Source organism: Struthio camelus, chromosome 36 (genome assembly GCF_040807025.1).
Source record: "Struthio camelus isolate bStrCam1 chromosome 36, bStrCam1.hap1, whole genome shotgun sequence".
NCBI classification, from domain to species: Eukaryota; Metazoa; Chordata; class Aves; order Struthioniformes; family Struthionidae; genus Struthio; species Struthio camelus.
In genome coordinates, this window is record NC_090977.1 from 400,625 (window position 1) to 413,105 (window position 12,481).

Genomic DNA, 12,481 nt, shown 5'->3' on the forward strand with positions numbered 1-12,481 from the left:
GTGGGCCCACCTGGACCTGGGGCAGAGAACTCTCTACGTGGATGTCATGCTGGAAAATTATGAGAACGTGACGTTGCTGGGTGAGGAGTTCTGTGTCTTCGAGCGCCAGGAGCCAAAAGCTCTCTGAAGCTTTTGCTCAGTGTCTTTACATTCTAGATGCTCTCAATTTTCAGATGGATTGAGCTCTGCAGTGCTCAGGAGTGAGATAGATCATCTCCTTGACACTCTTCATATGCGACAGAGTGAGAAGGAATGTTAAGGAAAACCCTTCTCTTCTTCTCTTTGGTATTTTTTTTCAAGGGGATGGAAATACCTTTCTTCCCCAAGAGGATCTTTTCCTGAACTAGCCCCATCCCAAAGATTGGCTTTGGCCTGTGCAGGTCAAATGTTTGGTGTTTGCCTTCTGTGGGAACTGGGTGGAAGAACCATGTTCGCGCGGACGCCCTCAGAGCCCAGGTAGCCAAGATGACCATATTCCCATTCCCAGGCTGGGGGAAGGTTAGAATTGCTCTAATTTTACAAATACTTTGCAATTCTGAAGTCACTCATACTATTTTCTGCTTTCACCCTCTGGAACAGGTTTTCCCACTGCCAAACCAGATTTGCTCGCCCAGATGGAAGAAGGGGAAGAGCTCTGGGTCCCTGATCTTCAAGAAAGAGAGAAAAAAGAAACACTCTGCAGTCGACGCACAGGTGAGGATATGGGGTCTTTGACACAGACCATGACAATCTACATCAGCATGAACTCTTATACCCTATCAACTCCCCACCAGGATTTTAGCCAGAATGTGACTTATCCTATTATGAGATACAGTTCCACTGATCCTGGTTGGAAATTAGAAGAAATTTCCTCTCCATTGACTTCCTATTCTTCTGCCCCTGAGAAACTCTGGAAGCAGAATTGCAGCACCCTCAGGCAATTTCCCTGCTTTATTAATTTGGGCATTAGCTTCTCTACCCCTTCCTGCCAGATGTTATTTCTACCTGGCCCCAAAAATAACCTATCATCTGGCTTCTCTGTGTCACACAGGTTCTGGGAGAGACAAGGAGCTTGAGGAGGAAGGTACCCAAACCCACCATCCTGAGCAAGTGAGCATGCCTGTACCATCAGTGTTGATGTTGGAAGGGAAGACTGCTGGGAGTGCCGGTCAGGCAAGAGCCTGGGAGAGTCAGTGGAGTCCAGTAATGGAGAAGACGGAGCAGAGAACGGCTCACTGTGGAGGAGGTGACAGTGACCTTGGAGAAGCACCAGTCCAGGAGGACATCCACCCTGCAGATGGATGCATGCTGAACTCTGAATGTGGAGAGCAGGCCAGCTGGGGCTTGGACTTCATCACACCTCAAAGAGATGACACAGGAGAGAAGCCTTTTAAGTGCCTTGAATGTGGGAAAAGCTTCACGCGGAGCTCCGACCTCATCGTCCACCAGAGATCCCACACCGGGGAGAAGCCCTACCAGTGCTCCGAGTGTGGGAAGTGCTTCAACAGGAGCTCCAGCCTCGTGACGCACCAGAGAGTGCACACCGGCGAGAAGATGTACGAGTGCCCTGAATGCGGGAAAAGCTTTACCCGGAGCTCGACGCTAACGGCACACCAGAGGACCCACACGGGGGAAAAGCCCTACCGGTGCTCTGAGTGCGGGAAGTGCTTCAGTAAAAGATCAAACCTTATTAAACACCAGAGACAGCACACTGGAGAGAGACCGTACAAATGCCTGGACTGTGGGAAAAGCTTCATACAGAGCTCAGACCTTATTGTCCATCAGAGAACGCACACGGGAGAAAAGCCCTACCAGTGCTCCCAGTGCGGGAAATGCTTCAGCGTGCGATCCAAGCTGATTCAACATCAGCGGGTGCACACAGGGGAAAAGCCTTATACCTGCTCTGAGTGTGGGAAAAGCTTTGGGCAGAGCTCACACCTTTCCGTACACCAGAAAACTCACAGGGGAGAAAAATCAGTGCTCCAAGTGTGGAAAGTCATTCGATGTGAGATCCTGCCATGTTAGATATCAGAGACTGCGCGCAGGAGATAGGTCCGTGGCATATTTGACCACAGGAGAAAGTCTCGCGCATACTTTGCACTTAAACGTATGTTGAAGAACGTGTGGGTTTGCAGGGGAGAGGGGGATGCCCACAAAGGCTTGGAAATCATTCAGAGAAAATGAGGCTTTGTTAAAAATGAGCTAGTCTGCACCCGAGCAAGGCTGTAAATATTTCAAAGAGGGTGGGGCAAAGAGGAAATACATTTGCTAATTGCTGCGTGCAGCATCGATGCTGGCCTCGTGCTGGGAGCCAGTCCGCAGACCGCAGGGAGGCGGGTGGCAGCCCCGTCCGAGGGGAGGCCACGGGCCAGGACAAAAACCTTGGGGAACGTCCGCAGTTTTGATTTCCACCAGGTGGCTGTTTTCTATTTTCCTCTGTATTCCCAGATTTTCCCTGGCGTGGGGGCAGGACTAAGTCTCCTCTGGTGTAGCACAGAAAGCACAAAAGTGTCATTTCCTTATTTCAATTCATCCAATCAATATACCTGTGTTTCTACAGAGGTCTGTTGTCTCCTGCATCCCTGACCATCTCCAGATGCCTAACCCTACCACACAGCAAGATTTAAGGGTTTTCAAGGAAGACTGGCCTTTGCCTTAAATTAAGATGAAACTGAAGTGCAGAAGTTTACGTTAAAACCATGTGTCATAGAGGATTTTTTTGAAATTGAAGGCTGAGAGAGCTGAGCAGTGCCTAAGGATAGTCTGGGATGGAGCACCATGTAGGGCTGAAGATGTAATTCTGGAGCTACCAGAAAAAAAAGCTGACAAAAATTCAGGTGGGAAGCAGCAAAACAAATTCTCAAGAAATTAAATTCTATTAAATCAGGATAATTATGTATATACGTGCATACAGGGGGGCAATGAGATCAGGACTAAATGGATCAGTATTGTCCTCTTGCAGCAATGAAGGACAACCACATCCAAGGTTACACAAGCAAGAGTGGAGCCGGCAGGGGGAAAGGGAGGGACTGTGCCTCTCTTGGCCCTGGTGAGGCCACATCTGGGCACTGGCTTCAGTTTGGGGCTCCCCAGTACATGGCAGACTGGGACAGGCTATAGCAAGCCCAGTGGAGGCCACCAGGACGGTCGGAGCTGGAGCTCAGGGCAGACAGGAAGAGGTTGAGGGTGGTGGATTTGTTCAGGTGGGAAAGGAGATGGCGAACGGGGATCAAATTCCCGCGAATACCTAGCAGGGTTATAGAGACAGAGCCAGACTTTTGGAGGTGCCCAGTGACAGGATGGGAGGCAACAGATATGAATTGCACCGAGGGATCCCTGGCATTCTTCAAAATTCACCTGGATGAAGCCCTAGGTAACCCAGTCTAACTTTTTAGTTAGCTCTACTTTGAGCAGAGGTTGGACCACAGACCTTCAAAAGTCCCATGCAACCTAAATTATTCTGTGTGGGGGGGGGTTGTTTGTTTTTTTGTTTTTTCATAGTGACTTCAGTACAACTCTACTGCTTTTTCTCTGATGCAGATAAAAGCCTTCACAGAGGGCTACTGGGCAGATGCAGTGCACTTGGTCTTCCATGGTGGTGCTGCTAGGTGAGGTACTGGCACATCTCCAGCAGCTGTCCATGCAAAGAGGACAACTCCGACTTTACTGAGGTGACCTCAGTAAGGCCATGTTATATAGGACTGGCCAAATAGATCACATAAAACCACTTATAGTCCCCTGTCACGTAGATATCAGAAGCTAGGTGAGATGAACACCAGCCCCGGCTATGCAGTAGAGCCAGAGCCTATGACCCAAGCTGTCTGGGGTATCGCCCTTGGATCTGTGATAGGAGATACAGGGAGGGCTGGGAGCTCATGGGTGTAGTGCTGAGCTTGGGATGAACTGTAGGGGTGCAGCACCTAGGTTGGCAGAGGATGAAAGAGCCCTGAGCCCCACCTAACTTCACCAGGTGTATCTGGCAATTGCAGCTCTCCTCCCTGTGGGCTCCTGCCCAAATGGAAAGGCCTGAGGAAAGAAGGGAGACCCTGCAGGCACGTCCTGGAGAACCTGACCGGGGCAGCCCTCGGCCCAAGGTAAAGGCGCTGCAGGTGGAGCACGCAGCGCAGAGGCGAAGAAATAAATCAGAGCGTGGGAGATTCCCCCTCTTCCCCCACAGCCACTCAGAGGAATTTGCAGGGTGACCCTCCCGGGGCCCGGAGCCACAGCGGGGGCCGGCGAGTCCCGCTGCACAGGCCATCCCGAGCAAATGGCTCGTTCAGCCCCGCGAGAGGGAAGGAGGGACTTCTCCCAGCAGTGGCAGTGCCAGAGGCTGCTGGCAAAAGCTTTCGCCCCTCTCCGGCTTCCGCCCCCAGCTCTGCTCCGGCCGTGTCCCGGCGCTGCCTCCCGCCACCCGCCGTGACTCCGCACCCACGAGCGCCTCTTGTTCAGCCTGCTCCCACCGAGGTGTGATCTCACGCCTGCTCCGGCTGGGGCTGCTCCCCGCTTGGCGCTCCGTCCCGTCGCCCCCTTCCCCGGCTCGGCCTGCTCCTGCCACCGCCTCGCAGCCCCCCCAGCTTCTCTTTGCACCGGTAACGAGGGGAAGAAGCAGCGGGGGTGGGGGGGGGGTAAAACCCTTCCAGCCCAGCCGCTGCTCAGCGGTGCATCCCAGGCCCCGCGCTCCGGACAGGGTTTCTGCCCCCCCCCCCCCCACCCCGGGGAGGGGGGTGGGGGGGGAAGCCCCGCAGCCCCCGAGGGCCCTGGAGGGCCGAGCTCCCTGCGGCTCCTTCCTGTGCTCGGCGCTGCGAGCCGGGCTGCAGCCGAGCCGGGTGCCGGGGCTGGGACCCAGGCGTCCGGGGCTGGGACCCAGGCGGCCGAGCCGGGCCGGTGCGCAGGAAGGGGCGGGAGCAGCGCCCAGCGGCCGCGCCTGGTGCGGGCTGAGCCGGGCTTTGCCTGAGCCGAGCTGAGCCGAGTCGGGCCGGGCTTTGCCGAACCGAGCCGAGGCCGGCGCTGCCCGGCTGTCACCGTGGCCGCAGGTACCGTGAGGGTTAGCGGGGCTGGGGGGCAGCACCGGGGGCGGTAGCGGGGAGCCCGGGGGCGGCAGCAGCGGGGGGGCTGCGGGGCGGCTCTGCCCCACTGCGCCTCGCTCCGGCCGGGCCAGCAGCGCTGGGGGGGGGGGGGGGGATGAGCAGCCCCCGACCTTGGCTCGGTCCTCCGAGGGGTCCCGCTGCGCCCCCCGGGCACCGCTCACAGCGATCTCTGCTGATTTCAGCCCTTGGAGCAGGGGTTCAGCCCTCGCGGAGCAGGATGGAGCGGACTGAAGAGCCCTCGGAGCCCGATCCCCGGGGGATGCGAGAAGGCGAAACCCCGGGAGACCCCCTGGCGGGTAAGGAGCCCAGGCCTAGAGAAACGCCACCTCAGCTCCCCGGGCTCCCCAGGTTGGTCCTCCCTGGCGCGCTTTGTGTCGAGAGCGAGGACGTGATGCAGCTCCATTCGTTGCTCTGCGTGTTTTTATTTACCACCCCCGCCCCCAACACACACCCCGTGACGTTGTTCCCCTTCCAGAAATAAGACAGTTCTCTTGTCTGTAACCCGGCAGGATGTGTGACGAGAAGGGCGAGGGAAGAGCCGGACCTGAAGCGGGAAGGTGCTGAACGAGGGGAAGGGCACGGCGTGGTAGCAGTGAAACGGGAAGGGACCGTTTTGGAGAGTGCTCAGCAGGAAGTAGCGTGCGAGAGTGAGCGGAGACCGGGAGGAAACGATGCAGAGAAGGAAGTGGATCAAGTCATCCCGTGTGGAGGAAACGTAAAGGTCCTCAAGGAGTCCAAAGCCCAGGGCAGAACCCCCGCCAGGGAGAAGAAGTACGTATGCAACGAGTGCGGGAGAAGTTTTGGCCAGAGCTCGAACCTGATTGTTCATCAGCGAATCCACACGGGAGAGAAACCCTACAAATGTCACGAATGCGGAAAGTGCTTTAGACAGAGCTCCAATCTGATCGTACACCAGAAAACTCACACGGGCGAAAAACTCTATGAGTGCTCCAAGTGTCACAAGTGCTTCCAAGACAGGTCACTGCTCATCCGGCATAAGAGAATCCACATAGGAGAAAAGCCTTTTAAATGCCAGCAGTGCGGGAAAAGCTTCATTCACAAATCAAGACTTCTTATCCATGAGAAAGTACACGTAGGAGAACAAATCTACCAGTGTCCCGAGTGTGGGAAATGCTTCCGGGAAAAATCAAAGTTCCTTCAGCATCAGAGACGACACATGGGAGAGAGACGTTACAAGTGCTACGAATGCGGAGAGGAGTTTGGCCAGAGCTCAGACCTCAATCTACACCAGAGGATCCACGTGGAGGAAAAGCTCTACCAGTGCTCAACGTGTGAAAAGTGCTTCAAAGACAGGTCAACCCTCATTAGGCACGAGACAGTGCACACGGGAGAGAAACCTTATAAATGCCACGAATGTGGGAAGAGGTTCACCCGGAGCTCAGACATTATCGTACATCAGAGAACGCACACCGGGGAGAAACCCTTCCAGTGCTCCGAGTGTGGGAAAAGCTTCAGCCACAGGTCAAATCTTTTCCGGCATCAGAGGATGCACACGGGAGAGAAGCCGTATAAGTGTGAAGAGTGTGGGAAACGATTCGGGCAGAGTTCAGAGCTCATCGTCCACCAGCGAACGCACACGGGAGAAAAGCCCTACCATTGCTCCGAGTGCGAGAAGTTCTTCAGGGGGAGATCGACGCTGTTCAGGCACGAGAGGTTGCACACGGGCATTAAACCCTACGAATGCACTGAGTGCGGGAAAAGCTTTGGGCAGAGCGGGGACCTCATTGCACACCAGCGCTTCCACACTGGAGAGAAGCCCTACCAGTGCTCCGAGTGTCGGAAATTCTTCAGTAACAGATCCAGCCTTGTTCGACATCAGCGGCTGCACGCAGGTGAGAAGCCGTACAAGTGCCACGAGTGCGAGAAGAGCTTTGGGCAGAGCTCAGACCTCATTGCACATCAGAGAACCCACACGGGCGAGAAGCCCTACCCGTGCCCTGTATGCGGGAAGAGTTTCAGCAGGAGATCGAACCTCATTGTGCATCAGAGAGTGCACAGAGGGGACAGACTCTGCAAATGCCAGAAGTGTGGGAAAAGCTTCCAGCTGAGCTCGACTCTCGCTGTAAAGCAGAGCGTGCCGACGGGAGAGAACGCTCCTCAGTGCCCTGAATGCACAAAGCGTTTCAAGGAGGGGTCAAACACCATTGAACATCAGAGATAACACAGGGCAGAAAAGCTTTACAAGTGCCCAGCAAGAGGAAAGAGTTTTGGATAGAGATGTGAAATCGTACGTGAGAGAGAGAAAAATTAGTGCTTCTCCTAGGTAAAGTTCTTCAGCTTCGGTGAGATCGGGTGAAATCCTTCAGGACTGCAGACTGCAAAGGTAGAAAAGAACAGACATGCAAATGACCTAAAGTAGGCTGATCGGAGCACATAATATAATTTTTTTGCTAATTATTTCCTCTTACTGTTGAGATTGCTCAAAGGGCTTGATGTGCTCTGTGTTGGTCCATGATTCGCCTCCCTCTCGCCCCAGTGAAATCATCTGCTTCCTGGGGTTGAGGCTGTCTGTCATCCCCTCATCTGCCTTTAAAACCCTTCCTTAAATCCTTTGATATTCTCCAGGCTGGGGCATCTGCCCAGGGCATCCATCAGTACCCCAAGATACTGTAGAAATCCATCTTCCCTTGCACATCCTTCCCTCCCCCATATGTATTCAACCTCAATAAAAAAAGGCCCTCTGTTCCTAAGGAATTTTATGTTTATCTTGAATTTTTATGCTATAGCTGTCCATGAAATCCGGGATTGCTGCTGGGTTATCCGCTTCCTGCACGGCAGGAGGAAGTGACTGTTGTAGTAAGTCAAGGGGGAAAAATTATCAGCATGTGTCATGAAGCTCTTCACAAGAGGAGACAGGAATCACCTAGTTATAACCTAAGAGAAAACAGTGAGATCTCAGTGAAGCCCCCGTGACTATTAAGGCCTCAGTCCGAAGCAGTGATTGCAGCGTCCGGCAATTATCTTGCGGTTGGTCCTTGTCTCTGCCAGCACTGCACTCTGGAGGAAAGCCCTTTACAGGGAAATCACGCTTTCCCACCAGGGTTTCTTTGGCGTTTCTGTGACTGTCACCCCTCGTCCACCACACTTCAGCGCGCTCCTTGCTCAGCGTGGCATTGCACGCGCCACGAAAACAGGGCACGTCCCTTCCACATCGACCCGGAGTCAGCCGCAGAACTGGGCAGATCTGGGGCTAACTGGGACCTGGTGGCACCCCCCCCCCCCCCCCCCAACACACACACTGAAGCAGTTGAGGCATGAAACCTTTGGATTTGGTGCATGCAAGTACTTGTGCTGCACCTGCTCGGGTGCCAGTCCCCGGACGCCTGGGTCCCAGCCCAGGCTTGCTGCTCCTGTGTGGAGCCCTGTGGGAGGGTTAATCATGTTGCAGAGCCCAGATGCCCGGCTTGAAGGCTGGGCAGCGCTTTTTCCTTCTGCTCCCGCTGCCTCCCACCCTGACCATGGCATCCCGGTTGTCCCTTTGGCCCTCTGCACACAGCTTGGGGACCGTGTGGCCTCGGAGCGACGCCGTTCCTGGGGCGGTCCTCCCTGGTGAGGGTCCTGCCATCGTGGCATGGCAGTGCCGGCGTCCCCGAGGTCCCCCCCCCCGCTCTCGCTGTGGGCTGGGCGACCTGCTGCTGCTCGAGCTGGTCACATTGCCATGTGGGCTGGTGCCCAGGGGACAGGGAGATCCTTGTTAGGATATTGCATCCCGCCTAGGCTTCCCAGAGCCCCCTTCTCTCACAAAATCTGCAAGTTAAACATAGCTTTATGGTCTAGGGTAGCAAACACAGGCAGCTAAAGACCTGAACAGTTCACTCCCGTGCCGGAAATGTTGGGCCTAGGGTGAGATCCAGCAGCCTCGCAGCCTTGGGGGAGCAGCTCCAGGTTGTTCCTTTGCCGGCTGCAGGCCCACGTGTGGCAGGGGGACATGGGTGGCCACTGGCCACCTTGCGTGGCCTCTGAGGGAACCTGAGGCAGGGAAATTGGGCTCGAGGGCTGCTGTGGTGGCCATGAACATGCATCTGCCCGTCTTTGAAGGGAGCCCTCAGTCACTGGAGAGCAGCACCCAACCACAAGGCCAAGTTGTGCTATGTTCTGCCGTGGGCACCGGTGGGTCGGGGAGTGCAGAGGAGCACCCAGAGATGACACCGGCCCCCCGAGAGCTGCCACCACCTTCCCACCATCACCAGCTGCAGAAGGGTGGCCACGGGGCCATCAGTGCTGCTCAGGAGGTGCTAGTAGGCCTTAACTGCCCTGAGCAGCTTCACCTGGGTCCTCCCCCCACACCCCGCCTGTAGCCCCTGGCTCTGTTTAAGCTCAGCCCTGGGGGTTTAGCTCTTTTACTGGCTCTGCTGGAGGAGCACTGCTCTGCTGCTCAGCCCATGCCTGGCTGTGGACCCTGCTGACCTGCTTCCCGGCTTGCCCCCAGCCCTGCACAGCTGGATCCCAACCTCCCAGGGGCTCTGGAGACCCTTCTGGCTGATACCCACGGGAGCAGGGGAGCAGAGTGGAGATGGAGTGGTAGAGCTGATGCTTCTCCAAGCTGCTTCCTTTCTCTCTGCCTTTAAGAACATCTGCAACCTTTTCTTGCCTTGGAAAATGCTTGCATGCATTTTCCCTTATGATAACCCTCTGATGACATACAATTGCCTTATGTTTTCAGATACGTGCAAATATTGAATGGGAAAATAAAATCTCCTTAGGGACAAACAATCTGTTTTTAAATTTCAGTTTAATTCATGGGAGGGGCGTGGGGGATACTTGATTCCTATTTTATGTTGGAGCTGGGGCAAGAGCAGGGAGCGATGTCTCAGCACAGAGTGCCTTAAAAGATATAACAGTAAGACAGTCCAAGAAAAAAGATAATAGAAGGGCCCTTATCTAGGGAGCAAGCAGTTTGGATGAGGCTGCTGCAGGAGCAAGGTGGAGACTATCAAACTACGTGATAATGTGAAAAGTTAGCCTTTTCTGTTATTCTGGCTAGCCCATATTGCAACATTTCAATCTTTTCTTCCCCTGAGTAGTCTCTGATATACAAAAAGGTAAATCTCACATGGAAAAATATTCCACACTTGGAAAAATTGGCCTATGTTCTTTTTGTCTTGTATGGGTATCTTGGTATCGAGGGAGGTCTGAGTGCTGGCCAAGCCATTTCTCATGTTCCAGGCACTTGTAAGGTTTTCCTCCTCCATGTCATCTCTGATCCAGGAGGTTTGATTCCTCCTTGAGGGGCTTTGCACATGCGGAGCACAGGGAGGAGGTGTTTTCCCTCGCTATGCTCCCAGGAGCACCAATGCTAGAGTTTTGCTCCGTGGTTTTCCCACATTTTGAGCATTTGGAAGTTCTCCTTCCCCTGTGCCCCCGCTGATGGACTAGGAGGCTGGATTTCCTGGTGAACCTTTTCCCACACTCGGGGCACAGGTAGGGCTTCTCGCCCGTGTGGGTTCGCTGGTGGGCGATGAGGTCTGAGCTCTGCCCAAAGCTTTTCCCGCACTCGTGGCACTTGTACGGCTTCTCCCCTGAATGCCACTTCTGATGTTTCACAAGGCTGGATTTGTTGCAGAAGAACTTCCCGCACTCGGAGCACTGGTAGGGCTTCTCGCCCGTGTGGAATCGTTGATGTGTGATGAGGTCTCCGCTCTGCCCGAAGCTTTTCCCGCACTCGGGGCACTCGTACGGTTTCTCCCCTGTGTGCAACCTCTCGTGCCTGAAGAGTCCGTACCTCCCCCTGAAGGATTTCTCACACTGGGAGCACTGGTAAGGCTTCTCCTCTGTGTGGGTTCTCTGATGGATGGTAAGTTCTGACCTCCGTGCAAAGGTTTTCCCACATTCATGGCACTTAAAGGGTTTCTCCCCCGTGTGCACGATCTGATGGGTAAAAAGGTTTGATCTCTGGCTGAACCTCTTCCCACACTCAGAGCACTCAAAGGGTTTCTCACCCGTGTGAATTCTCTGGTGTACGATAATGTCCGAGCTCCGGGTGAACCTTTTCCCACAGTCGAGACATTTATAAGGTTTCTCTCCTGTGTGTACTCTCTCGTGTCTGATGAGAGTTGACCTGTCCTTGAAGAACTTTTCACACGTTGAGCACTGGTAGGGCTTTTCCACCATGTGGCTTTTCTGATGTGACGTAAGGTCTGAGCTTTTTCCAAACTCCTTTCTGCACTCTTGGCATTTGAAAGTCTTTTCTCCTCTGTGCAGCCTTTGATGGCAAATGAGCTCAGATCTGTCCTGGAAGCATTTCTTACAGTGGGAACATTCATAGAGACTTTCTTCTGCAAATTGCTGCTGAACCCCCTCATGATGGGTGATTTCATCTGCTGTTTTCCCTGGCTCAGGTCCTTCCAGCCCCTGCTTGCTCTCACCAGCCTCTCTTGCCAGAGCATTCCCAGCATTACTTCCTTTGGATTTTATTGCTTTTTCATCTGCTTTTACTTCATCAGGGTCTTCCTGCTCCATGTGGTCCTCTTCACCCTCCTCTTCCACCCTTTTTCCTGCTGGGTTAGACAGAGAATTGAGCTACACTAACTGTGCAAGGAAAAAGGAAGCCCGAGAGGTGGGACAGGGAAGGGGTAACTGATACTTTTGCAATTGTTTCCAGAGACCAGTGAGGAGTCACGGGGCAGTGGATGAATGTGGAGGGCCTCGAGGTCAAATTCCAGTGAGCACAATTTGCAAAGGACGACTGACACGGGTTAAGCCACCCCAGGTACAGTCCTTGCATGTGTGGAGTGAAAATGAAGAATTGCCTGGTGGTGCCTCTCCTGTGCTGTGAGTGCTCACCTTTGCAGATGTGCCCGGGGATGCCAGTCTCCCCTCTCCCTGGGGGACCAGAGGCCACCAGCTCTCTCCCTTCTTCCATCCAGGCAGCTGAGGCTGACGTGGATGCTAGAAAATGCTGTTGGGACAGGCACAAGCACACACCCACTGTCAGCACTCTGGCCCAGGGCACTTGGGCCACATTGTAGGCAGCAAACCACGCTCACTCTTCCCCAGGGGATTATTTTCCGTGACCCTCTTGGCTCTGATGAGGCTCTCTTCCCCCTCCCATAAACCCTGTGGCCTCCAGAGTGGCTCTTTTCTCCTCCCCTGGGCTGCTGGTCTGGAGCAGTCCCGGGGACCGTGGTTCACCTGCTCTGCCCGGTGCGACCGTGGGGCTCCGGCGCTACCTGTGGTCCTGCTGGGCTGGGCTGTGGTGTGATGCTCAGCCTGGCTCAGCTCGGCCCCTGCACCAGGCATGGCGACTCTGTGCTGCTCCCGCCCCTTCCTGCGTGCCGGATGCCTGGGTCCCAGCCCATCCCTGGCACGGAAAAGGCCGCTTGCAGGCGGCGAGAGCCTGCCTGGCCCTGTTGCAGCCCGGGTTGCTGTGCGGAGGCACAGGAAGGAGCTGGGGG

The 12,481-nt window shown here is 54.8% G+C and overlaps 2 protein-coding genes across 8 annotated transcripts in view; one reads left to right on the forward strand and one right to left on the reverse strand.

The window, feature by feature from the left end:
* Positions 1 to 7,781, forward strand: part of LOC104139172 (zinc finger protein 850) — a 70,016-nt gene extending 62,235 nt beyond the window's left edge. The window contains exons 6-7 of the mRNA XM_068923983.1: positions 1,349 to 1,956; positions 5,839 to 7,781. Of these exons, the coding sequence (XP_068780084.1) occupies positions 1,349 to 1,956; positions 5,839 to 7,248 (2,018 nt within the window). The 3' untranslated portion in view covers positions 7,249 to 7,781. The remainder of the gene's footprint in view (positions 1 to 1,348; positions 1,957 to 5,838) is intronic.
* A 638-nt stretch (positions 7,782 to 8,419) lies between these two features.
* On the reverse strand, positions 8,420 to 12,479 carry LOC104139166 (zinc finger protein ZFP2-like). 7 transcript variants are annotated; one of them, XM_009667196.2, is made up of 3 exons: positions 12,219 to 12,447; positions 11,871 to 11,985; positions 8,420 to 11,581 (listed from the first exon to the last, which is right to left on the reverse strand). In XM_009667196.2, exons 1-3 carry the CDS (start codon positions 12,324 to 12,326, stop codon positions 10,281 to 10,283), a joined length of 1,524 nt encoding a protein of 507 aa, XP_009665491.2. In that variant the 5' UTR covers positions 12,327 to 12,447; the 3' UTR covers positions 8,420 to 10,280. The 7 variants fall into 7 exon arrangements, with proteins under 7 accessions (XP_009665491.2, XP_009665490.2, XP_068780043.1 ...); XM_009667195.2 differs by having other exon boundaries at positions 8,421 to 11,584; XM_068923942.1 differs by having other exon boundaries at positions 8,421 to 11,581; positions 12,257 to 12,399.
* Positions 12,480 to 12,481: the final 2 nt, after the last annotated feature.